General features: G+C 45.9%; 1 protein-coding gene across 1 annotated transcript in view; it reads right to left on the bottom strand.

The window, feature by feature from the left end:
- Positions 1–27,529, bottom strand: part of Elapor1 (endosome-lysosome associated apoptosis and autophagy regulator 1) — an 85,409-nt gene that overhangs the window by 18,782 nt on the left and 39,098 nt on the right. Inside the window, exons 2-10 of the mRNA XM_006979466.4 lie at positions 27,296–27,416; positions 25,409–25,601; positions 17,023–17,170; positions 16,465–16,545; positions 15,864–15,969; positions 15,576–15,725; positions 2,893–2,981; positions 938–1,115; positions 189–317 (exon numbers count right to left, since the gene is read on the bottom strand). Coding sequence (XP_006979528.1) covers positions 189–317; positions 938–1,115; positions 2,893–2,981; positions 15,576–15,725; positions 15,864–15,969; positions 16,465–16,545; positions 17,023–17,170; positions 25,409–25,601; positions 27,296–27,416 — 1,195 coding nt within the window. The remainder of the gene's footprint in view (positions 1–188; positions 318–937; positions 1,116–2,892; positions 2,982–15,575; positions 15,726–15,863; positions 15,970–16,464; positions 16,546–17,022; positions 17,171–25,408; positions 25,602–27,295; positions 27,417–27,529) is intronic.

Below are 27,529 nucleotides of genomic sequence, written 5' to 3' on the forward strand. Positions count from 1 at the left end.
TCCTGAGTGCTGAGATTACGGGCCTGGGCCACCAAGACCGGCTTGCCCATGTTTCTCCTCGCCCCAAGTCTCTGAAACCAAGCGATGGTAGCCTGTCTGCTGGGAGGAGTGGGGCTTTCCAGGGGATGGATGGCTCCCCGTGGGAGTAGGAAGAATGACAGCGTGGGGTGGAGGGAGGTGACGGTCACCTGTCAGGCCTTTGTACTCGAAGTTGATTCCGCTGAGAACAGTCGTTTCCATGTTGGAGGGCAGCGTGTTCCACCATTTGTACTCAAATCCCACTGCAGGCTCCGTTCCTGCTGGGCAGTGGGCACAATCTAGGAAGAGCAGAGGACCCGTCACCCAGGAGGAACCCGGCAGTCGGCACCTGAAACCGCTGCCAGACAGACAGGCGGCAGCCACCTGGTGGGCGGCGGCGGGCTGCCGCTAAAAGACCGGTCAGAAGGACCCAAAGCAACACGTTCAGATCAGACACTGACCAGTGCTCCAACTGCCCTTTCTTATCAAACGTTCATTTGGGTACTTCCCTCGGTCCCCCACGTTGTCCTCAAATGCGTTTGCTCTAGCAGGTACACCCCCCCCCCACACACACACACACACTCCTTTCTGCAGCGTATCTTACAGGTTGCGATTCTGTCCACTTGGTCGTCTTAACCCATGGACTTTCTGGTTAGCATCTTTGTCACATGCTGGACGTCTCTGTGGCAAAGACTGAGTCACGTTTGCAGATGCAGAGTGAGGCAGGAGGAGGAGCAGGTGTTAAATCTGACCCTGACCTACAGACCCCTAAACCTGGTCCTCAGAACTGGCCTGCCCTTCACTGCCCTCGGAGGGCAGGCAGAGCGCATCCGGCCAGCTCCTCTGGGCTTTCGTTCCCACGGCCCGCCCAGCAGCCAGTATCAGGATGGAGGGGATGGAAGAGCGACAGGACGCTTACCAGAGCCGTTGGAGTAGGAGCCGTAGGGACAGGGCTCGCAGGTGCTGTTGTTGGTTTTGAAGAAGCCTGGGTTGCAGGGTGGGCATCGGGTCTTCACCCCAGAGGCGGGCAGCTTCACTGCTCCCTCCAGGTCCTCACCACAGATTTTTGGCATGGCCCATTTGTACATGAGCTGTGTCTGCAAAAATGGATGAAGCCAGATTCAGCATTGTATAATATTTAGCCTATGACCAGAACAAGAGCATTGGGGGATACTGGAGATTTGGGCAAAAGATAAAAACTCCAGAAATAAGCCCTCTTCTGGCCTGCGGGCATACATGCTGTATACATAATAAACAACGGTGGTGGCGCACTCCTTTAATCCCAGCACTCGGGAGGCAGAGGCAGGCGGACCTCTGTGAGTTCGAGGCCAGCCTGGGCTACCAAGTGAGTTCCAGGAAAGGGGCAAAGCTACACAAGGAAATCCTGTCTCGGAAAAAAACAAAAACAAAAACAAAAACAAAAACAAAAACAAAAACAAAAACACAAACACAAACACAAACCAACAACTCCAGAAATAGTAGAGAAGTCTGTTCTGGTCACATGTTTGTACCCAGCAACTATCTACCAAATAAATGTTGAACAGAGGAGAAAAGGTATGTCTAACGAGGGGTCTATGATAGAGGAGATAGTGACCAGTTGTCTTCAGAAAAGATTTATAGACTCTTGTCAAAAAAATCTTTTTATTAGCTGAGCGTGGTAATGCATACCTTTAATCCCAGGCAGAGTCAGGAAGATCTCTGTGAGTTCTAGGCCAGCACTGTCTACATAGTGAGACTATGTTTCAAAAAAAAAAAAAAACAAAACAAACAAACAAAAAAAACAACTCCCCCTCCCCCTCTTGAATATTTGTTGACCATTGAACAGCATTTTCAAAAAGGCTTTCTCTGGCTGCTCAGGCCTGTTCTGTTTTTTAGGATTCTCTCAGGCCCTGCACATCACCACTGCCTTATGGGAGTGGGGCCCCCTTTCTTCTGTTTGTTGTTTTCATTTTGTTTTTGTTTTTCTTTTCTTTTCTCTCTCTCTCTCTCTCTCTTTTTTTTTTTTTTTTTTTTTTTTTTTTTTTTTTTTTTTTTGGTTTTGAGACAGGGTTTCTCTGTAGCTTTGGAGCCTTTCCTGGAACTTGCTCTGTAGTCCAGGCTGGCCTCGAACTCACAGAGATCCACCTGGCTCTGCCTCCCAAGTGCTGGGATTAAAGGCGTCTGCCACCACCGCTCAGCTCATTTTGTTTTTCGAGACAGGGTTTCTCTGTGTAGCCCTGGCCATCCTGGAACTGGCTCTGTAGACCAGGTGTTGGATTAAAGGCATGCGCCACCACTGCCAGCAGCCTCCCTGTGGCCCTGTGAGCTCTGTGAGAGTGGGAATGCAACTCAGTCATCTCTGGTCCCCAGCCTGACACATCAGTTCACACAAGCATGGCTTGTCAGCCCAGGGACAACCAGACTACAAGGAAAGGCTTTTCCTGAGGGGAAGGTCTAGTGTGGGTGCGGGCCGGGAGAAACCGTGGGCACTAAAACCAGTCAGGCCATTCTCCAGGGAGCTGGAAGTAGGAAGAGGTTCCCGCTCCTCTCACCTGAAACAGCCAGCGCATGAGACTGAGCGATCTCTATGGAAAGCAGCAGATGTGGATGGGCAGGTGCGCCCAGGGGGTAAGCGGATGGGAGAAACCAAGCAAAGGAAAATGGAGAGGGTTTGGAAAAGAGCACGTGCCAATACTGAGTGATACACACAGGCAAAAGGAGAGTCTGACCAGAGCATGAATGAAGCCAGGTCCTCTGGCCCCTCCCTAGCCTGGGTTCATCACGCAGGTTTGGGGGGGGGGGGCGGTTCTCCAGTATCAGTTTCAATGACCAATGGAGCTTGAACACTGGTCAAGTCCAAGGAACGGGGAACAGGGGCTCCAGCGGGCTACCCACCTCTCCGTTAGCATCACAGGCTGTGTGGGTATAGAAATAATCCTTGTCCGTGCAGGGTGGGCGCACTTTGCAGGTGGAAGATCCTTTTTCTAAATGACCAAAGTGAGAACAAAATATTTCAAGTCACATAAGAGAGCAGGGCTTGTTGTCACTGGCCAGTGGCCAGCAACTCCCCAGCCCAGGGGTGTGTCACCACACAAACTTACAGAAAGTATTTGCTTTCTGTTTTTATTTGTTTGTCTTTTCCTCTTCCTCCTCCTCCTCCTCCTCCTCCTCCTCCTCCTCCTCCTCCTCCTCCTCCTCCTCCTCCTCTTCTTTTTGGACAAGCTGACCTAAAACTCACCATGAAGTCTAGGCTGGCCTCAACAAAACTTGAAGCAATTTTTCTGCTGCAGTGTCTTGGAGGGCTAGGGTTACAGGTGTGAGCCACCTTGCTTAGCTAGGCCTTTTATACTTCAGTATAAAAGTATAAAAAGTATAGTTTTCTGCTGTGGGATGTTCTGTATGTTAAATGTGTTCCTCTGATTGGTTAATAAATAAAACACTGATTGGCCAGTAGCCAGGCAGGAAGTATAGGCGGGACAAGGAGAGAGGAGAATTCTGGGAAGTGGAAGGCTGAGGAGGAGAGACACTGCCAGCCGCCGCCATGAAAAGTGAAATGTAAGCCACAAGCCACGTGGCAAGGTATAGATTTATAGAAATGGGTTAATTTAAGATATAAGAACAGCTAGCAAGAAACCTGAGCCATTAAGCCAAACAGTTTAAATAATGTAAGAGTCTGTGTGTTTATTTTATAAGTGGGCTGTCAGACTGCCAGGGATTGGTGGGACCCGGAGAGAAAACTCCAGCTACAGTTTTCTTAAAACTATTTTTATGTACTGTGTAAGGGTGTTTGTCCTGCCTGCATGTATGTCTGTACACCACATGTGTGCCTGGTGCCCAAGGAGGCCAGAAGAGGGTGTGGGATCCTCTAGAACTGGAGTTACAGATGGTAGTGAGTCACCCACCATGTGAGTGCTGGGAATCAAACCTGGATCCTCTGGAAAAGCAGTCAGTGCTCTTAACCACTGAGCCATCCCTCCATGTCCTATCCTAAGACCTTGTTTGAACATTCTCTTAGCATATGACCAGCATGAAGAAGACCTACTATGACACCCCCTTCTCCACAAGACCACCCACCCAACACAAACAAAGTTGGAATTTCCATGGCCTCAAGATGAAGGCGCCTGACTTCCCTCAGCCTCGTCATCCCAGCTCTGACTTTTGCCTTAGCCTGCTGAGAAACACTATCAGATTTATCCTACTCTGGGAGTACTGGGGTTTGAACCCAGGGCCATGCATATTTTACCACTGAACCTCATATCCTTACCATTTTATTGGGCTCTTTGTGTTCCCCTTATAATGACACAATACCAGTATGAATCTCTTACATAAGAACTATTCCAATGAATCCTCCTTAAAGCAATGGATTTCATGTTTTCATTTTGTTTTGATTTTAGAGACAGGGTCCCAAACCATAGTCCATTCTGGCTTGGAACTCCCAATCTTGATGCCTTGGGTGCTAGGAAAACAAGTGTATGCCACCACACCCAAGATAAAAAACCTTTTTAGAAGCTGAGCCGGGCAGGGTGTTGCAGGCCTTTAATCCCAGCAATCAGGAGGCAGAGGCAGACCAATCTCTGTGAGTTCCAGGCCAGCCTGGTCTACATAGTGAGTTCCAGGCCAGCCTGGTCTACATAGTGAGTTCCAGGGTAGCTAGGGCTACAAATGTCTCAAAAGTCAAACTAATTCCTTTTTGAAAATTTTAAGAAAAAAAAAATTGGAAAGAGAAAAAAAATGATAAAAAAAATACTGTACGAAATTTTTTTCTAAAGAGAAAACAAAGCTGTTTCTTTTACCCAGAAAAATATGTGTAATTCATGCAAATTTAAAATTTCTCTTACGATTTTCTTTCTACAGAGCAAAAACCACCAAGGACAGGTTAAAGGGTAAATGTCAGGACTGGAGGTCTGGTCCCCAGAACCTTTGCTAAATGCCAGGTAGGTGTGAGGACTCACCTGCAATTCTAGCGCTCAGAAGGCAGGTAGAGACGATCCCCAGAGCAATCTAGCTAGTTAGACTAACTGAATCAATGCTCTCTGGGTTCGATTGAGATACCCTGTCTCAATGAACTAGGCGGAAAGCAGTGGAGGAAGACTCCCAGTGTCAAACCTTGGGCCCCCACGTGTGTTAACGCACATGTGCCCGCACGTATATGAACACAGACGTGTGTATACACACACATGAGGTGGGGGGAAACAAACAAAAACACGCTGCTTGGTGGGATTCCTCATTATACTGCTCCTAACTGCTGCATCCACTGCTAATGTGAGTGCTGTGTCCTCGGCGGACGAGCATTTAATAAGGGTGAGGCAAGCTCTCCTTCCATTTGGTACTTGATCGGCAGCCGTGATGTCATCAAATGAGATTGCAGCTGGGCAGATCCAGGTTTGGGTCCTGCTTCATTACTTAGTAGCTGTGTCACGTTAGGCCAATTACTTAACCTCTCTCAGCTCTCTCATCCAAGGAGCAGGAGAAATAGTGTCTACATTGCTAGAGCCAGCCCATGCCTGGCCTGCTGCATGCAGATATTCTCAGAATGGCAATTATCGGGGCTGGAGAGATGGCTCAGCAGTTAGAGCACTTGCTGTTCCTTCAGGGACTAGAGTTCCGTTCCACCCACATCGGGCAGTGCATGACTGCTTTCAAGTCCAGCTACAGAGGAAGTGCTGTTCTCTTCTGGCCTCGCTGGGAACCTACATGTAGGTGCAGATACATCCACAAAGATACACACACATACATATAAATAAACAATAAAGATATATATATTTTTATAAAAAAAGAAAAGAAATGGCCGGGTGGTGGTGGCGCACGCCTTTAATCCCAGCACTCGGGAGGCAGAGGCAGGCGGATCTCTGTGAGTTCGAGGCCAGCCTGGGCTACCAAGTGAGTTCCAGGAAAGGCGCAAAGCTACACAGAGAAACCCTGTCTCGAAAAACCAAAAAAAAAAAAAAAAAAAAAAAAAAAAAAAAAAAAAAGAAAGAAAGAAAGAAAGAAATGGCCGTCACCATTATGGCCTGCAACTTGCACATTCTTTTTATTTAAGAACCATTCCAGGATGGTGCCCAGCCTGGGGTCCAAATTTCCACAAAGGGCCTGAGAAAGCTGAGAAAGAGAGAAAAACAAAAACAAACAAAAACAGATGCAGCTCTGCTGTGGGATGTTCTGTATGTCCTGTGGGAGCCCTTCTTGGGTTCTTTGTGGCGTTACCCAGCAGGTCCGCATAGAGGATGATTAGGACCATGGGCCTGAGTGCAGGTGTCTGAGATGGTCTGCACTTGGCTGTGCTGGGGGATGGTCTGTATGTCAAGTTGCTCTGATTGGTCAATAAATAAAACCTGATTGGTCGTGGCTAGGCAGGAAGTATAGGCGGGACTAACAGAGAGGAGAAATAAAAGAACAGGAAGGCAGAAGGAGACGCTGCCAGCCACTGCCAGGACAAGCAGCATGTGAAGATGCTGGTAAGCCACGAGCCGAGTGGCAAGGTATAGATTTGTAGAAATGCGTTACTTTAAGATATAGGAACAGTTAACAGGAGGCCTGCCACGGCCATACAGTTTGTAAGCAATATAAGTCTCTGTGTTTGCTTGGTTGGGTCTGAGCGGCTGTGGGACTGGCGGGTGACAGAGATTTGTCCTGACTGTGGGCAAGGCAGGAAAACTCTAGCTACACAGCTCCTTTAAGAGACACTGCTGTTCAGCAGAGCACTTGAGTAGCCAGGAAGCTAAGTAAAAATGCCTGCCGCAGAGCAGGTATCGACTTCCCAGAGCTGGGGCAGTTAAGTGCAGCTCTTGTTAAGCTCGGCTGGCTGGCTCCCAGTGGCTTTCAGGCTCAGCACTCAAAAACCTGAGGAGGGGGCGGAGCCAACCACCAAAGCCTCGGTGGAGGGTTTAGCTGCTGCTTAGCAGTTTAAGGATTGGCTCATGGGGTCAGAGAACATTTACAGGTGCACAGTAACACAGGCCCAGACCGAAAAAACATTTTAAAAGGCTACTGTGTGCATAGGTGCTTAAAAAGGAAAAGAAAATGGGTATAGACTGTCATAGGAACAAATAAATAGCTTAAAAATAATTAAGTAAAGTCTTTAAAGAAAGAATAAAGTAATATAAAAAAGAATAAACCATGTAAACATGGAAAATACACAGGGAATCTGGAACCTGTATGGTGTTTTGTTGACTTTGAATTTTTGAATGCTGATGAGTGAATGGCAGCTACAGAGAGACATGGTATTGTAAAAGGAACTATTGAATTAAACCAGCCCAGGTACTTTAGGGGATGTCTTAACATTAAAGCGGAATTCAGAAAATGTATTGCCTTGGGAGAGAGCTTATGCTTTTGTGTCCACAGGAAACAAAAGACTGTGGATTCCTTCAAAATTAATAGAGGTCAGATTTGATTGGGGGAGGCCCCTGAAAATCTTGGCTACAGACATAAAGAAATAAACCTAGAAAAACCATAAGACAAGTACTGTGGGATGATCCTTCTGTATACTGTGAATATGTATTGCTCTCATTGGTTGAAAATAAAGCTGTTTTGGCCTATGGCAAGGCAGGATAAGGTTAGGCAGGAGACTCAAACTAAGGACTCAGAGGAAGAGGGACAGAGTCGAGACAGATATGAGCCGACTGCCCAAGAAGCAAGATGCCAGAGAACCGGTGAGCCACGAGCCACACGGCAATAAATAGATTAATAGATATGGGCTAATTTAAATGTAAGAGCTAGTTGGTAATAAGCCTGAGCCATCAACCAAATGCTTATAATTAAGATAAGCCTCTGTGTGGTAATTTGGGAAGCAGCTGCAGGGTGTCAGGACAGAAAGACTCTGCCTCCATTTACAGCTGATATCTTGACATGGGAATAGCTCTGAGATTGGATGATACATGATAGATCTTGTTGGTTACAGAGTCCTCATGATTTATTATTATATGCCATCCTTTCATATGGCATAAATGAAGGTTTTGGGCTGGGTGGTGTTGGCGCACACCTTTAATCCCAGCACTTGGGAGGCAGAGCCAGGCAAATCTCTGTGAGTTCAAGGCCAGCCTGGTCTACAAAGGGAGTTCTAGGACAGGCTCCAAAGCTACATAGAGAACCCTGTCTCAAAAAACCAAAATAAATAAATAAATAAATGGAGGTGTGGTTATACAGTCCAAACTAACTTACAAAGTTGATAGAGTTTTACCTGTTCAAACATAAAACAAAAAAGTCATCTTTGGTTGGCTTGAGTACAGTGAACAGTCCATACTTGTGTTAATGCAGATATGTATGTTACCTTTGAACGTTTGTGTGTTTTCAGAGCAAGGGGACCAGACACCAATGAAAATGGGTGGCCCAGGTGATTCAGCCTCTCAGATGCCTCTTTTGCAGTTTCTTCAGAGTTCTTCATTCTGAACTTCAATATTGCTAACTGAGATGATCCAGCCTCACAGATTATTCTAGCCAGGAGTTCAGATAAGCCTTGAACTTTCCCATTACACAGAGACTGGACAACAAATGTTATATTTAGTTTTCCTAGGACTTGACCATTATCTCAATTTTCTGAGTTCTCTGGGGACGCCATTGCCCCAGACAACAGGAAGCAGTCTAGAGAAGAGAATACAACACCCACTTTCCCAAGAGGTGGGGTGGATGGTTTTTGGTCATTTGGCGGGTTATGAATGTTTTTCATCATTTAGTGGGGATATAGGAATATAGAATAAAAATACAACTATTCATCTCAAATATTTTATATTGGCATGAATTTTTGTATATTGATACAAATTTAAGGTTATTTTTGTTATGTTGTATATATATTTCTACTCTTGTTTAAGGTATCATGCCTATGCAGTTCTTTGAAAAATATAAAATTCTAGTCCTTGAAAGCTTTTATTACGAACTGTTTAGGATAATTAAGAAATGCAGGTTAATAGTTAGTCATCTATAACAATCAAACTTGTAGTCATGTTAGTTATGTTTTAAAGATATGTTTTAGATAGATAGGTGTTCTTCAGATGCTTCAGAGACCTACAGAATATGACATTTAAGATATTTAATAACCTAAAGTTTTTCATGACAGTGAGACACATCTGCTCCTGGCAGCACCAATTTACTTCATAAAAGGATGGTGGGCATTGAAGAACCTCCATATGGAGTTTGCTTTCACTGTGGCAAAGCTAGCCATCTGGGCAAGAAATTCCCCCTTGCATTGACTGCTGTCAGTGTGTTGTACAAACTGGACAAGCAGGAGACAAAGGAAAAAGACTGCTGAACTTTGCCAAGACAGGGTGGGATAGTCCTTCAAAATTCCTGCTTCACAGAAAAGTCTGTCAGATATGCTGGACCTGCAAGCTGAAGATAGATGCCCCAATGTTGCAGAGGATGCTTGGATGACTGTCCAGGCAGCCAGATGTCTCTGTCATTTCTATAGTTTTGGTAGTTGCTTGCTCTGCACTTCTTGTATACTCGGGTAATATTATATCCTTCTCTGATCTCTGATGGAGTTGAAGATGAGATAATTATAGTTTTCCTTGTTACTAAATTCAGAAAAAAAATCTTACATAAGAGATATAAAGTTTATAAGGTTGAGAATCATAATGGCTTAAATTGTTTATTTAATAAAATGTTTTGAGTTCTAAAAAGATAATTTTGGGTGGGTAATACAAGTTAAGATAGCAAGTAAATTAGGTACACAACTTTGGACTCACCAAGATAGGATAATGAGTATTTTCTCTGAATTTGCCAAATGCAAACAAACTGGATATTGTAAATGTAATTCTTACTTGATAATTGTTCTTATTGTATATAGTCTTACTATGTTAAAGCTAAAACTTTTCTTTTTGTTTAGACAAAGAGGGGGAAATGTTGCAGAATATTTGTTTAACTTTGCAAAGATGTGTTGTATTTGTTTAACTTTGTAAAGATGTGTTATATTTGTTTAATTATGTCAAGATGTGTTGCTGTTTTACCTTGCCTGCCTAAGGCACCTGATTAGTCTAATAGAAAGGTGAACAGCCAATAGCAAGGGAGAAGGTATAAGTGAGACTTCCAGGAAAGGAGAGTAGGTAGGAGGAGGAATTTAGACTCAAAAGGGGGGAAGAAAGAAAAAAGAAATGCCAGGGAGACACCAGGGGCCGGCCAGCCAGACACGGAGAAAACAGGAAAGTAGGATATACAGAATGAAAGAAAGGTAAAAAGCCCTGAGGCAAAGTGTAGACAAATATAAACAGGTTAAATTAAGTTAAAAGAGCCACTGGGACAACCCTAAGCTAAGGCTAAGCACTCATAATTAATAATAAGTCTCCATGTCTTTATTTGGGAGTTGGTTGATGACCCAAAGACAATTCCAACTACACCAGGAGATTTAGTAAGGATTATGAGCTCTTCCCCGCCTTCTAGTGAGGCCCTTACTTCTCAACTGGTCCATTCCTTCTCCCAGAGGACTTCCTCCATCAGAGACTCTGCTAAGGATGCCTTGTTGGCCTGCACTGGGAGTTCCCAAGACTGATACTCTCCCTACCTCTTCTGTCCCTGTCTTATTAGGCTGAGCAAGAAGGGCTGGGGAACAGCTGGAATCTTCCCAGCTCATTTATTTGGTAAACAAGGTGGAGGCCCAATTCAGGGAGAAGGATCCTGTTGTTGACTGACTTGGCCAGGAGAGATCTGAGGGAGGTGCTGAGCACATGCCAGTTCCCAGGATATTAGGCCTGGCACAGTGCAAGTTAGAAAATGAATTTGGCCCTCAGACCTTTGTTCTGCTGGCTAAACATTTGCTTAACCTGACACCCCAGGTCTAAGTTTTAGCAGAAATGGTCCAGCTGTTTACACACAGATCACTGAGAAAATGGCTTTAGTAAATGATTAACCCCAATGTTGAGACAGACCTCACTTTCCTAGCTCAGGTTTAAACCAAGGGGTTTAAGCTGGGCCTCAGTCAAGTGTGAAAAAGTCACCTAGATGTTTGGGAGTGAGCGTGGCTTGAGGGGCATTGCTCCTGGGAAAAATGCAAGGCCTTTATCTCAGGTCCCGCCCTCACCACCCCCCAATCCTCTTTCTGTACCTCCTTTCTCTTCTCAATATTTTTTTCTCCACTTCTAGTACAATGTTCTCTCTGAGACCCATTTCATCAAAGGAAAACACTTAATCAGCAGACACAGGACCCAATGCACACAAAGGCAGTGCCCATTCCAGCTCCGACTCTCGGCAAAGCCCCTTCAGCCTCTCTGAACTCACCTTCCGTTTGTCAATGGGCTCACTCCCACATCGCTCTCTGAGTAATCAATGAGAGGCTGTTGGAGTGTGAACTTCTATACAAGTGGCCTATTGTTGTGAAATACACTGGGAACGTTTCCATATTGTAAGAGGAGTATCTGGACAGGCCTTCGTGAAAGATGAATTCATGACATTAATGCCCAGAGGGCAAGGCAAGCAGGAGAATGCAGTGGGCAACCTGAGTCTGATCCCTGGGATCTATGTAGTAGGAGAGGACTGACTCCTTCCTGAAGGTTGTTTTCTGATATCCATGTGTGTGCTGTGGCATGCACACATGTTCATGCACATGCCTGATGAAATAATACAAATTAGTGCTTAGCTTTAAAGCTCAGTGGAGGAGGACTTGCCTAGCATGTACAAGGTTCTGGGTTCTACCCCCAACATTACAAAAAAAAAAAAATTAAAAATTAGCAATTACACAGCATTCAGGAGGCACAGGCAAGCAGATCATCATGAGTTCGAGGCCAGCCTGATCTGCAGAGTGAGTTCCACAACAGCCAAGGCTACACAGAAAAATCCTGTCTCAAAAAAAAAAAAAAAGAAAAGAAAAGAAAAGAAAATAGTGATTATAAAATACTGAGCCCATTTCTAGATCCTTTCTTGTATTAGTCAGTCCCTATACTAACTTCTATTTTAGAGATTAAAAAAAAAAAAATGGAGGCACAATTGCTCCTCGGGCTTCCACTAAGATCGTGTATAGAAAGTGCAGCGTGGACAGTGACACGCCCTAGGTGTTGTGGGATATTTGTAAACTGTGCGGTTGTGATTGGTTTAATAAAGAGCTGAATAGCCAATAGCTAGGCAGGAGAAAGGATAGGCAGGATTTCTAGGGGGAGAGAGAGAGAGAGAGAGAGAGAGAGAGAGAGAGAGAGAGAGAGAGAGAGAGAGAGAAATGTAGGTGCACAGGGTTCGCCTGTGAGACACAGGGAGAGCAGGATGTGCACTACAGAGATGAGGTTATGAGCCATGCGGCAGAAGGTAGATGAAAAATCATGGGTTAATTAAGGTATAAGAACTAGGCCCCGGGCGGTAGTGGCACACGCCTTTAATCCCAGCACTCGGGAGGCAGAGCCAGGCGGATCTCTGTGAGTTCGAGGCCAGCCTGGTCTACAGAGCGAGATCTAGGAAAGGTGCAAAGCTACACAGAGAAACCCTGTCTCGAAAAAAAACAAAAACAAAAACTAATTAGGAATAAGCCTAAGATAAAGCTGAGCTTTTATAATTAATAGTAAGTCTCTGAGTCATTATTTGGAGGCTGGTGGTCCCGACGAGAGAGTATTACTACACCCAGGTGTCACAGCTAGTGAGTGGTGAAGCTGAGATTTGAACCTGGCGAGTGTGTTCTGGAGGCCCTGCTCTTACACCTCGTGTACTTCTATTAGGGAATGGACTGCTAGCATTTAACATAGCACAAAGGAGTTGACCTGAGCTATCATGCTAAATGACTCCATGACCCTTCTAGTTTGGCTTATATTGTTTCCACCCCAAATATCTTGACCCCATGAAACTGCAGATTCATCGAGTAAGATCTCAGCTAGTGAAGGCTCTCCTCCACCCACTTGGTTTTTCTGCCTCCACGACATGCTGCACTCAGCATTCCCAGCCTGATCCCTATTGCACCAGGGAGAGTTGCAACATTTGTGTGTTCCTATAGCCAGATTTCTGCTCTCTGGTTCAACCTGGAAGACAGGCACCAGCTCTGGCCGCGGCACCAGGGCCAGTCCTTGTAGGCACTCAAGGTACATGTGTGTGTGAGAACTGATCTCCAGCCACCGCCTTCACGCACGCATGTTCCAAGCTGGGCTCTTAGGCTCTCTTTGTGGCTTTCCCAGTATGTGTGACTTTCTCCGAACTTCAAGCTGTGAGGTGGTCAAGGGGGCGGGCTGAGAAACTGGTGGCAGAAGAACAGCTTTAAGATTTCAGCCCCTTGATTAACAATCTCACGACAACTCTCGGCTAGAAATCAGCTCACACAGCACCGGCACGCTTTTTCCCCAACGACCTTATCCTTTCAGCCATTGCACAACTGTTGAGTTAGGAACTGAGCCAAAGCTCGACGCACAAAGGCCTCCGCTGACAGAGGTGGAGCAGGGGAGAGGGATTAGAGTGGGAAAACAGGAATTTAGAGGTTTGCCGAGAAACTCCCTCCCAGGCCTAAACTTTCTTGTCTGGCTGAAAAACCACACACGTTTGGCATCTGTGTAGAGAGACAGGGCTTTTGCATCAGGAGCGGGAGAAGTAAGCACGTCACAGGTCAACGGCTGGTCCCGGGTCAGCAACCACACGTCCTAACACCTGTGTGACACCTGGGACTGTCTGCGAGGACTGTGGGTCTGTTCCAATGGGCCCTGTGCTGGGTTTGTACGTGTTTCTGTCTAAGAAGGGGAAGAAGGGGTTGTGCTGAGGGTTCCTAGGGGAAAGAGCAGACCGGACCCCTTCCTCTGCCTTCTTGTCTCACTGCCTACCCTGGAGTCTAGACCTGGTACCCAGCACTGGGCTGTGTGAGCAGAGTGCTCTTTGGTAACATTACCTATCTTACACCAGTGTCCTGACATATCCTTAAATGACCAGGTCTTGTTTTTTCCTTAGAAGAAATGATTAAAGTTTAAAAAAATGTATATTTGTGGGTTGAGATTATGCATGTGAGTGCAGTGCCCAGGAAAGCCAGAAGAGTCATGTATTAGATTTCCTAGAGCTGGAATTACAGGCAGTTAGGAGCAGCCCCACATGGATGCCATGGGTTCTGGGAAACCTGACTCAGGTCTTATGCAAGAGCAGTACACACTTTGAACCACTGAGTCCGCTCTCCGGCCCCAGGTCCTGTTTTTCAAATCAGGAAGTTTTTGGAGGCTCCTCCCCTCTTTGCTCTAGAGCATTGACATTTGTCTCAACAACACAAAAGAGGGAAGTGAAAAACCCTGTCTTGTGTCCAGTGGATACCACTTAGACTGATCAAAGATCCCAACTGCCTTCGTCAGCCTCTGCTGTAAAAACGGTTATGATTATAGCCTGATTTGATCACTCTACAAGGTAGGCAAGAACTGAAATATCACACTGTACCTCACACATACTGTTAATCCCCAAGATTCAAGGAGAAAGACCACCATCCCAAACCACCGCCAAATTAACTAAAGCAAGCTTTTTTAAAATTTGTGTACATGGGTTGTCTCTCCCTAAGGTGCGGTTCAAGAAGTCAGCATTGGACTTGGGCAAGATAATGATTTTTATAGCTCAGGGGTAGGGGGTTTCCAAATGGGGGATTTGGCAGGCAAATGGGCAGGGTTACAGAAGACTATAGCAAGGCAGTCATAATAACCCTTTGAATCAAAGGAAGCGTTGCAAGATGATCATAACAACTTTTTGTAACAAAGACGTGGTTGCCATTTCCTGGAACGGACAGCACAGAACCATCTGTAGTTAAGGCTACAGGTGGGGCATAGCCTAATCTTTGAGAAATAGAGATTTAATCATAAACAGGAAATGAACCTAGTTTGTCTTTATTATAAGATGGCTTTCAAGTCCAAGATGGAGGCAGGCTGGTTCATCAATACATATAAAATTACTACTTGTCATCAAAAATAAAAGTTGATTTTTTTTTGTTTAAAAAAAAAATAACTATTAGAGCCAGGTGGTCATGGCACACACCTTTAATCCCAGCACTCAGGAAGCAGAGGCAGGCAGATCTCTGTGAGCTCAAGGCCAGCCTGGTCTACAGGGCAAGTTCCAGGACAGGCTCCAAAGGTACACAGAAAAACCCTTTCTCAAAAAACCAAAAACCAAAACAAACCAAACAGACAAAACAAAAACAACAATGACAACAACAACAAAAACAACAGCAAAAAAAAAAAAATCTATTAGGCATGGTGACCTTTGCCTATAATCTCAGTATTTGGGAGCAAAAATTCAAAGCCAAGCTAGGCGCAGTGGCACACACCTTTAATCCCTGCACTCAGGAGGCAGATGCAGGTGGATCTCTGTATGTGAGGCCAACCTGGTCTACAGAGTGCCAGGCAGCCAGGGCTACACAGTCTGACCCTGTCTCTAAATAAACAAACAAACATTCAAATGAAAAGAAAAGAAAAAATAAAGAAGGAAACTCAAAGCCAGCCTCTGCTACATACTGAGGTTAAAGCCAGTATGGGCTACACAAGACCCTATCTTAATATCACTTCCCCTACCAAAGCAAGCAAGCAAACAATAAACAACAACAACAAAAACCCACACAGCAAAGAATTACTGTCTTCAATAATAGGCCAATAGGATGGGTCTCCTGCTTTCTTTTGTGGGTTTACTGGTACCCCATTCCTCCTCCATATCCTGCCCCCCGCAAACATCACCTGAGTATTTGTCAGCATCACAGGGGTGGCAAGAAGTTTCTCCTTTATTTGAGTAAGAGTTGGCTGGACAAAGCTTGCAGAAAGAGGAGCCCTGCTTGGCAGCGTATGTGCCAGGCTTGCAGGGGAAACATTCTGAAGTGTAAGCCACCCCTAGGGAGAAAGAATGGCATAGAAAATAATGATTGAGCAGAGACACCAAGGCCCTGGGGACCCGTGCCCATCCTCCCCTAGTAGCCCAGAGTCCAGCAAGCCAGCAGCAGACCCCAGATCCAAGCCTGTTCTCTGTACCTGTTATGGCAATGTTTCTCACAAGCACAGGCTTGGACACTTTGGACCACACTGAGAAAGCTGTGGTTCTCCAATAGAGGACGTTATTGCCTCGATTTAGCTCAACCTTAAAAAAGACATAAGGTAGGTGTTAATTCATCACAAACATGGGCATTGCTAATTTGCCTCCTTGGTCCTAGAGAGCCTATTCTGACCCTTTCCTGCCTCTTCCTCAGCTTGGCCTCTCGAAGCTTTGTCTTTCTAACCCTCTCCCAGGCTTCCCTGATCCTTGATACAAGATCCTTGCATCATATGTTCTCCAAGCATCTCTAATAGAGATCATAATAGGACCAGAGAGACAGGCAGTAAGGGAGACCGGCATTCCATCATTCTCTGGGTTTACAGAAAACCCAGCCCCAAAGCTGGAAAGCTCTGGCTCCTAGGATGAAGTCATAGGAGCAAACTGGCCGCCATACAGCCTAATCCATCAACCATGAGGAGAGGAAGCCCTGAATCTGCCACATCTTAGACTCCTCCCTCCATGGGCGCTGGAGCGTAAGCTCCCCTTTAGGGTCCTTGGCCGCTCCTCTGGGATCTAGGGTGTGGCTGGTGCGATACTCACACTGTGGAATTCCCATCCTTTCTCCGTAGTTTTCATCCACCTGGAGTCATCAGCATTGGGCTGGCACTGGTCATTCTGGACCTGAGGCAGAAGGGGTTGGGGATGAGAGACTCAGCTTCCTGAGGAGATGAGGGCCTCACTCCATGCTGCATGGTGCTCTACAACACTGTTCTCACGGAAGAGGTGCCGCCAATTCCCTCTAGGACCAAACTGAGAACACATAAGCTACACACACAACAACGTCTGAACACGGACCCCAGAGAAAGAATTTGCAGTTCAGCCACTTGCATGTCATAACAAGTCTGAACAGGAAGAAACACCGAGGAATTCACAGGCTCTGTCCTCACCCTCGGTGTCCTGTGCCTTGTGCCCTTTCTCCTCAGCTCCCCAGGCCTCAGCTCATTTTGCTCACAGTTTTCTCTAGAGTGAAAACCAAAAAGCTTTCCAAACATGGCTACACTTGTGATTGATTCCTGTGAATGAATCTGAGCCTCAGTGAGTCCTCACCTCTCTAAACCCTCTCCTCCCTCCCTTTCTCCCTCCCAGCTAAGAGCTTACAAAAAACTCAAAGATGATGCTGGAGTCCGGGTAGTAGTACTCAAAGTTAACTGTGCCAGACTGCTTCAGGTTGACGGCATACATCAGAGTGGCTGTGCATTCATCCGTGTTGGAAGCGATGTAGTCTCCCCGGGGAACCCACTTGGACCTGTGAAAGAACAGGGACCGAGAGTTATGGCAGCGGCACACCCCACAAGGCTTTGTGCCATGTGTTAGGTTCCATGTTCTCCTGTTGGGGGTTCTGGGGAATTCCAGACTTGGAGTCAAAAGCTAAAACTTGTACCTTGGTAGTGGTTTGAATGAGCATGGTCCCCAGAGGCTCATATATTTGAACGCTTGGTCCCCGGTTAGTGGAACTGTTTGGGAAGGATTGGAGGTGTGTGTGGCTTTGTTGGAGGAGGTGTGTCATGGGGGTGGGTTTTGAGGTTTCAAAAGCCTATGCCAGGCCAGTCTCTCTCTCTCTCTCCCCCCTCTCTCCCCCCTCCCCTCTCTCTCTTCCTCTGCCTGTGGATCAGGATGTGAAGTTCTCAGCAACTGCTCCAGGGCCATGCCTGCTTCCCCCCATGATGGTCATGGACTAAACAAGCCCCCAATTAAATATCTTCTTTTAAGAGTTGCCTTGGTCTGGTGTCTCTTCACAGTAACTAATAAAGACCTGATGTGCTCAGGAAAGAGTAACAACACCAGGTGCTCTGGGGCAGATCAAAGGGCCTGAGGCACAGTCAACAAGAAGAAGACAGTGAAACTAGCCGGTGTGCCTCCATGGTGGATGGCAGGTAAAGTCAGCCATGGGAAGCTTTGCATCAACGAGCTCTGAGTTGCGTGTTTCATATTCATGATTTATGTTCATCAGTAACAGGAAGAACCATTTTTTTTCCATTTAATAGATGAGAAAATGGAGGCTTGGAGAGTATCTTAGCCAAATACCACAAAGCCTTCAAGTGACAAGTCTGGGGTTCAAATTAAAAACTGCTTAATCCCAAAGTTGTCAAGATCCATAAACAAACATAACCCGGAGAACTCAGAAGTTCATCCAGTCTAACCCTACTTGTTTTTCCAGAAACACCACCTTACAATGCTACATACAGTACACTGCTTTCCTCAGAAGCAGGTTGCAGGAGAACCAGAGATGGTTAGTCTTGTCCTGTGTGTTCCGGCTCACTCTATCCACTGGCCCAGTGGCTCCTCCTCGATCTCTACCACATTATCTCTTGAATAACCTTTATTTTGTGTCTGGTCCTGCACCCTCCAATCCCTTTCCACACTATGGTTGGAAACGTCCAGAAGGAAAACATGATCGAATCACTTCAGTGCTCTAAACCGTGATGATTCCCTGTTGCTCTTGGGATAGGGCACACATTCCTGGCCTACGTTTTCTATGGCAGACCTATGGAATTTCTCTCAGTTCCTGTGCCAAGCTTTCTCTACCCCTGGGTTTGCCCTCTCCCTCAAACTAGCTTCTTCCTCCTTCTCTTTGGTCAATTCTTCCTCCAGTCTTATAATAAATAAATAAATAATATGATATGATCATTAAATAAATGCTATGTAATGTTAAGAAGTCATCCTTGTGTCAAGCATGGCCATGTACACCTTTAATCCCAGTACTTCAGAGGCAGAGACAGGCGGATCTGTATGAGTCCAAGGTCATCCTGGTCTACATAGTGAGTTCCAGGTCAACCAGGGATATATGGTGATACCCTGACCAAAAAAAAAAAATGTTTCTTGACTTTATCTGCTTCTACAAGATTGCCCTAAGCTTTGTCTGTTTTTCTTCCATAATTCCAAATCTATCTTAAAATTTTAATATATTAGCAACCACTTAAGAACTATGTATAGATAAAATAAGCATACATATATCTATCTACTGCATAGTTTAAGAAATCCAGTATAGCTTTCATAGCATTGGAAGGCGCTATGCAGGTTGATGGGGGAGAAAAATCATTAGTGACAGAGAAAGTCACATAGACGTTCCATTTAGGGCTGTCAACCTCGGTCAGAGAAGCTTCTTTTTGCAGTGGGCAAGAGTCAATTCAGAGACTCACAGCTGGTCAAAGTGCTAAGAGCAAGTGACGGTTGAATGTTCAGCCCTAAATGGAACAGCTATATGACTTTCTCTACTGAGAGTGAGGGACACTGTGGAAGAGGAGGTTTAAAAAAAAAATGTAAGAACCAGAGGATGGGGAGGGATGCTGTGAAATTCTGTCTTTTGGACATGGCATGAGTGTTGTCTCAAAACTCATAGTAGCTGTGGTTGCCTGTTCAAGATCAAGCCAGTCAACATTCCAGCATGGAGGAGGGTGAGATAGACGAAGTTCCACCCCTAACTAAGGAGTTATAGGAGGGGGTCATTTTTCTGTATGGGTCTAACCTCTGGTAAGTCACCTTTGATCCATAAATAATGTCACATGCTTGCACATGCAAACAGCTCTAATTAAACTGGGTCTTATAGAGATAGAGGTAGATAGATATTTATTTCACATGTTGGGAATAAGAGAGGTTCCGAATGGAGTGGAAACGGTTTAAGGGATGGGCATGGGTGACGAATGTGTTCAAAATACATTACATATATAAAATTGTCAAAGACTAAATGCACAGTACTACAAGCAAAGCAAAGAAGTCAAGCGCAGCAGCCGAGGCCACCGTGTGCCTTCGCCAGCTCCTCCCCTTTCTTCTAGCGTTTCTCTCTCCAGCTACCAGGAGGGGTGGTGAACTTGAATCTGCTACTTAACATTCTCACGAAGTTCTTTGTATGTATCTCTAAGCAACACACTGCCTTGTGGTGTTTGGCATGTTTTTAAATGCCATGAAAATGGTATCATACTTTATTTTCCAAAACTTAGTGGGGGGGGGGAGGTTTGTATGTAATGGTGTGGGATTCATCCAAACTCATGCATACAGCTCTTCTTTCTGTGGTGTGTGTGTGTGTGTGTGTGTGTGTGTGTGTGTGTGTGTGTGACCCAGGGTCTGATCTATGCTATATATGTGCTCTTTCTTGGAGCCATACACTCCTAGCCCTTCCTTTTATCTGCTGTCGAATAGTCTTTATTCTACTTCATTTATTTATTTATTTATTTATTTATTTATTTGTTATTTATTTATATATCTATTTACTTACTTACCACCTCTATTTACTACGGCTGGACATTTAGAGTGCTTCTAGGTTTTTTTGTTTGTTTTTGTTTTTTTGTTGTTGTTTTTTACTTCTGTTCACATTCTTCTGTAAACACTCTTGTTTCTGTGTTCTTAGACACGTCTGATCGGAGTGCTGGGGGCAGTTGCTGGCTCATAGGGTGCAGACTACCAGCCTTACTGCCACCTTGCCCGCTACTGGCACCTTGTTCCCCAAACAGTGCATCAGTTTACACAGGCTGGCAATGCCAGAGGCTCCCTGTCGCTCCGCATCCTCTACAAACTTGGAGGTAAAGACTTTATGTCGCCTTATGACGTGGTAGGGAATTTAGTGTCGAGTTGGGCTTTAAATCTTACTTCCTTGATTGCTGGTGAAGCTGCGCATATTTTCTGAAGCTTTCTTGCAATCTGGTGTCCTCTTCCAGCCATACTTTAATTCTTCATCTACCTGTCTTCCTGGCTAGCCTGTGGATTCTGAGAGGACAGAAACCAACCTTGTCTCGCATAATAATGTATCCTTCAGTCTCCAGCTCTGGGCCCTGGCACCCAGGGACCTCAGGGGATCAAACAAACAATAGGAGAAAAGGGCAAATGAGACAATTCTGCAGTTTCTGTTTTGCCCAAGACTCCCAGCTGCTTCACAATTTAAGAGAATCTTAAGCTACTACATAGTGTTTCCCCATGTCTGCCCAACCCACATAGTCTTACAATCAGCTGTCATTTGTTTTGTTTTTGTTTTTGTTTGTTTGTTTGTTTGTTTTTGAGACAGGGTTTCTCTGTGTAGCCTTGGCTGTCCTGGAACTCACTCTGTAGACCAGGCTGGCCTTGAACTCAGAGATCTGCCTGCCTCTGCCTCCTGAGCGCTGCGATAAAGACGTGTACAACTGCTCAGCAACAGTCAGTATTATAATCAAAATGGAAACCAATCAAATTCTTCCAAAAACGACCCAGCTAACTTAACAGTGTTGAAAGAGACATTTAATGCTAACATACTCCACAGTATCAGCTATAAATAACTCTTGAAGTTTGATGAATAATTAAAAAGGATGCCGTAAGTGGGTTACATTTGCAAAATGCATCACAGTTTTAGTGTTTGCTGGTGTTGTCCCTGTGAAGGCACTTCATAGTCAGTAATACCAACATTTGATTGATTTTTTTTTTTCCAGAGCTGAGGACCAAACCCAGGGCCTTGTGCTTGCTAGGCAAGCGCTCTACCACTGTGCTAAATCCCCAGCCCTTGATTGATTTCTAACGCCAGAGCCATCACTCTAGATCCCTCTCCTCAATCCCTTGATCAGTGCTGGGGATCTGGAATTGGATCCAAGGCCTTGACTGTGCTGGCATGTCCTACCACTAAGCCACATATTCTAAGCGTTTGCTGTCTTCTTAAAATTCCTTTAGATGTATTCATTTTATTTTTTTTTTTATTTTATTTTATGTGTATGGGTGTTTTGCCTTAGTGTATGTCTGTGCACTACATGCATGCCTCATGCCTGCAGAGGTCAGAGAGGGCATTGGATTCCCTAGAACTAGAGCTACAGATGGTTGTGAGCCACCAGGTGGGCACTGTGACTCTAACCCAGTCCTCTGAAGAGCAGCCAGTGCTCTTAACTACTGAACCATCTCTCCAGCTCACCTTCATTTTAAGACCGGGCCACTCTATGCAGCCCCAGCATGAAACTCTATCCTCCCACCCCAACGCCCCAAGTGCTGGGTTCAGAGGTATATGTCAGAACACCTGGTGTCTGAGTTAAGGTGTCTATTGCTGTGAAGAGACACCATGACCATGGCAACCCTTACAAATGAAAACATTGAACTGTTCCAAAGGTTTAGTCCATTCTCATCACGGCAAGAAGAATGTCAGCATGGTGCTAGAGGAGGAGCTGAGAGCTCTACATCTTGATCCACAGGCAGCAGAAGGAGACTGTGTCCCACACTGGGCATAGCTTCAGTATGTAAGACCTCAAAGTCCCTCCCCCCACAGTGACACACTCCCTCCAACAAGAACACACCTACTCCAACAAGGCCACACCTCCTAATAGTGCCACTCCCTATGGGCCAAGTATTCAAACACATGAGTCTATGTGGGCCATTCCTATTCAAACAACCATACCTGGCTCTAACTTCTACATGTACACTCTTATTTAATCATTACTACATCCTTTAAGAATAGTACTATTAGCTGGACCTGGTTGGTGCATGCCTTTAATCTCAGAACTTGGGAGGCAAAGGCAGGTAGATCTCTGAGTTCAAGGCCAGCCTGGACTACACAGAGAAATCTTGTCTTCAAAAACAAAAACAACAACAACAGAAGAGTACTATTTTTAGCACCATTGTTTGTTTTTAAGATAGTCTCACAGAGTACCCTGTTTGCCTGGCACTCACTGTGGAAACCAGTCAGCCCTTGAACTCACAGAGCCACTGGCCTCTGCCTCTAGAGACCCGTGATTAAAGGTGTGTGCCACCACACCCAGCTTTATCATTTTTTTTTTAAGAGGAGGAAATTGAGGTTAGACTAGCCATGGGCCAGACAGCTGTGGGCTTGTTCACGTTACAGTATTTGGCCTGCTGTTCTTTCTCATCCACTAATACCCAATACCATATCCCATGCTGTGCTGGTTAGTTTCAAGAGTCAACTTGACAAACATAATACAGAATCACCCGGAGAAGACTTTTTTAAAAGTTGTATGCGTGTGAGGGTTTTGCCTGCATATGTAAGCATACCATGTGTGCAGTGCCCATGGAAGTCAGAAGAGGGCACAGGTTCACGGGGTCACAGACAGTTGTGAGCTATCACGTGGGTGCTAGGGACTGAACATAGGTCCTTTGTAAGAATGTCAAGTGCTTTTAACCATTGAGCCATCTCTCCAGCTTCCAGGAAGTGAGTCTTCATTAGGAAGTATCCAGATCAGGTTGATCCGAGGGCGTGTCTATGGGGGATGATTGTTTATTAATGTAGAAGGAGCAGACCGTCGTGAGCTGCACTATTCCCTAGGCAGTGGACCCTGCACTGTGTAAGAGTGCAGAAAGCCAGCTAAGCATAAGCAAGCAAGCTTGTCTGTGTTTGTTTCTCTCTGCTCTCAACTGTGAATATGATAAGATTAGCTGTCTCAAGTTCCTATCGCCTTGCTTCTCAGTGACAGACGGTAACCTGGAGTTGTGAGTAGAAATAAACATGTGTCCCACACACCATCGGCCCCACACAAGTTGCTGTTTGTCAGGGTATTTTATCACAGCAACAGAAATCGAACTAGAACACTTCTCTACTCCGATTCCCTCTCGAGACCTCAGTGTCTGATGGCAGACTGTTATCAATGCCTTTGTCCTGTGACCTACGCCCAGGCCATGGATAACTCTGGAAGTCCTGACAGACATGGAGACTGTTCATTTTGTCTGTCCTCTTCCCTGTGATTAGTTCTGTGTCAGTTTTGTGGCAAATGATATGTTAGATGCTGGAGACACAGCAAAGACCAAAACACATTCTGTGCTCTCCTGCTTAGGGCTTGAATTCTGTTCCTAGTTGAGGGAACAGAAATTTAACTAATACAATTAATCACATAGGAACACCATGCTAAGCATGGTAACAAGAATGACAAGTTGACACCAGAGTCTGTTTTAGGAGTTTCCTGGTTCAGGGGTGGTGTCATTGAGGAAGTGACCTTTACTCTGGGACATAAGAGCCAAGTAAGACAACTAGGAAAAGGCCCACAGAAAAGCTACTCAAAGGTTCCAGGCGGAAAGTATCCTGGCAGCTGGTGTGGCCACAGCAAGGAAGATGTTCAAGAGATGCAGGCAAAACGGGCAGAGAACAGAGCTGTGGAAAGTTACTGGATCTTATCCCAAGAGCAATGGGTGGCCTCAGAACCCAGAGTTCTGAGCAGGAAACTATTGTGTTTGGACGTGTATTCGTCATTCTGGCTGCTGGGTGGACGCGGCCTGGAGGAGGCAGGGAGGGGAAGCACAGGAACAGCTGGGAGGTTGCAAGGTGGATCAGGCAGGGGGAGTGGGGGGGAGGCTGGTCCAGCTAAGTGGGAAGTAAGTGAGACTGCACGCAGGAAAGCCAAAGAGCTGTGTTTGTAGCATCAGCTCAATTACTGACTTTTGAAATCTCTCCAGGTGGCCATTTCTACAGAAGAGAAATCCTCTCTCACTCCTAAAGACATTTCTGGATGCCTTAAGATCCAGGCGCCATGATGGTCTGTGCCTTGAAAATGCAGGCTGTTATCAATCTACACACATCCTGCCACAGTGAGAGATACTGATTTCTACCCTCTCACTGCAGTCCCCAGAGAGAGGTGGGACCCTTCCTCCTCCTGGGTTGAGAAGTGATGGGGTGGATAGACTGATAATCTGTATCTCGTCCCACATCAAATGACATTTGATATTAGAGTTCACACAGGATGGGGGCCAGGCTGTTTTAACCCATAGTCCCTCCATTTCTCACTTGCATCTTCTCTAGTTCAATATCTGTCCCTACCCCCAGTTATTGTGACATGTAGACTTGAACTCTAAAGTAATATTAAAATTGGATGATTGGCTGGGCATGGTGGCACACACCTTTAATCCCAGCACTTGGGAGGGGGGCAGAGGCAGGTGGATCATGGTAAGTTTCTAGGCCAGCCTGGTCTACATAATGAGTTCCAGGCCAGCTAGGGCTGTAGAGAGATCTTTTCTCAATAAAAACAAACAAGTAAAATATAATTGGATGATTAAATGTCCACCGTGTGGTTCCAACACTGGTCCTTCTGAGAGATTTCAGGATAGGCAGACGTCAGAGCTGGCATGGGGTGAGGCCCCAGGTTCAACCTCCAGCAGCACAAAAATAAACTTGGAAATGAGAAATCCAAGTGTAACGCAATTCTTTGGTCCTTTTAGTCCATTTGCTTGCTTTAGTATAAAAGAATATTTTTTCCCCTCTCATACTTATTGTCAGAATTGCTTTGTGTAACAGTCTATCCTGATGTTTTCTTCCCTGGAGCCCAACACTACCTGTCACATAATCATGTGATTTGAAGGGGGCAGTGCAGAGCAATAGAAAGCTTGGTTTGGGACTGTGGCTGAGTACCAGTAGTCTCATCAATTTTGAGCTAGGAAACTAAGATGGGAGCACTCACGGCCAGGAGCCAACACTCCCACCCCCCACCTCCAGGGAGCGTGGTGTCCTCCTCCCACCTGCCTCAGGAGCATCACAGAACAGTGCCCAGGAGGCCCCGAGGCCCCTTCCCCAGGAGGCTTGTGCGCTGGCTCCCAGACTCACGAAGTGCAGTTCTCCGTGGACGCAGAGATGCTGTCGTCGACTTCCAAGTTGGCCGAGAGGCTGGCAAAACCATGAGGCAGCTCATCCCACTCATCAAACCGGATGCCCGTGCCAAGGGAGTAGCGGCCCTCTGCGCAGGGCTTGCAGGACTGGTCCTTCATATCCAAAAACTCTCCGGCATTGCAAGAGAAAGCTGGAAAGCAGGGCAGGGACAGGGGAGGGGTGCTGAGGTCACTGTGGTCTCTGGAGGGGTGATGGGGTTGGAGGCAATCTAAAGCCAGGACTTCGGGGTCAGGATCTAGGGGTCTGGACCACTAAAATTTAGGGCTAAGGAATGTCTTGTGTGATGATATTTATATGGAATGGCCACAAGAGCAAAGTCATAGAGACAAAAGGCAGATCTGTGGTTGCCATGGAGACTGCAGAGAGAACTTTCTTTTCAGTCTCTAAATGCCCCCAAAACGTGAATGGTTAAGAGTTGCTGGGAACAGCTGGGCAGAGGTGGCACACGCCTTTAATCCCAGCACTCAGGAGGCAGAAGTAGGTGGATCTCTGAGTTCTAGGACAGCCAGAGAAACCCTGTCTCAAAAAGCAAACAAACCCATAAAAACAAAACAAAACAAAAAACAACCACAAAAAAGAGTTTAGCAAAGATTTTAGCATCCCTGAAATTTGCTAACAAGGGGTGGGATTTACAGTCTGTAAGAAGTGGCATCTTTGGAGGCAGAGGAGGAATTGTTGTAAGTTCAAGATCAGCCTTGTCCATATAGCAAGGTCTAGGCCAGCCAAGGCTACACAGGAATCCTTTCTCAATTGAGAAAAATAAAACAACCTAGCAAAAGTAGTTGTGTCTCAATAAAGCTGATATTTTCAAAAAGAAGAAAGGATTATAAAGTCAGACAAGGTGGTGACTTGCCAGTAATCCTACCACTTGGCAAGAGAAGGTGGGAGTTCAAGGCCAGCCTCATTTATATGAGACCCGTGGAAAGAAAGAAGGAAGAAAGGGAGGGAGGGAGGGAGAAGAGAGGGGGGAGGGAGGGAGGAAGGGAGGGAAAGGGAGGGCGGACCAGACACTGTGCTAAACTGAGGTTGGAATTTGAATGTCTGATTTTAATCTCCTTTGAACTCTTTCAATGATCCCTCCACTCTAGTCCGGATATTTATTGTTATTCCCTTTGCATTCCTACAAGAACAGGGCACAGGGGGGATAGAAAGCTGTAAAGGTTGAGTCATAGAGGCGGGTGGGAGCCACAGCCACTGCCCTTCGGGTCACATTACAAGAGTCCTGCTCCCTGAACTGATGATCAGTGCATTTAAAGAGCCTGGACCTGCGTAAGTTCATTTTCTTCAGCTTCCTTTTTTGTACAGTATTGCCTCCAGACTGCTGAGGCAGGTAGGTGCAAATCACAGAGAAATGCACAGACAGGAAGAAAAGAAAAAAGGCGCACTGAGTGGCAGACATCTAGAATTGTTTATATTGTACTCGTTGGATCTGAATTAAAAAATAAAAGCAAATTCAGATACTCGGTTTAAATCTATTAAATAACATTTCTTTTGTTTGTTTGCTTTTGTTTTTAGGTTTTTGAGACAAGGTCTCTCTCCAAGGCCCTGGCTGTCCTAAGCTCGCTCTGTAGACCAGGCTGGCCTCTAACTCACAGGGACCCACCTGCCTCTACCTCCCAAGAACTAGACTTAAAGGCCTTTGCCACTACACGTGGCTTAATAAGATTTCTGCACCACATTCCAGAAGGCTTGGGGGTGGAACCAACTGGAGGAAAGATCTGGCGTCTATCCCGGCAGGAAGAGCCTGGCTTCGTGTGGCTAGAGGCTTGGGTTCGAGGTCAGGCCTAAGTATCAGGGAGCCCCTGGGACAGGAAGGCTGCTTACAGCACTCGGTGCCCTTGACGGGGTCGGGGAGGCTGGTGCACAGGCCTGGGGTGTGCGGCACGGCGACCCTCCACCTGGAACCGGTGCTGTCGCACGCTGTGTACTCGTAATGGTACTCGGACTGCAAGGGAAAGAGCGGAAGGCAGAGGGTCCATCGTCAGTGACGAAGCAGGGACAGCCTCCTGCCCAGCACGAGGGCTACTGGCACCCTTCGTGACAGTGACGGCCCGAGGA

Source organism: Peromyscus maniculatus, chromosome 6, assembly GCF_049852395.1.
Source record: "Peromyscus maniculatus bairdii isolate BWxNUB_F1_BW_parent chromosome 6, HU_Pman_BW_mat_3.1, whole genome shotgun sequence".
NCBI lineage: Eukaryota > Metazoa > Chordata > Mammalia > Rodentia > Cricetidae > Peromyscus > Peromyscus maniculatus.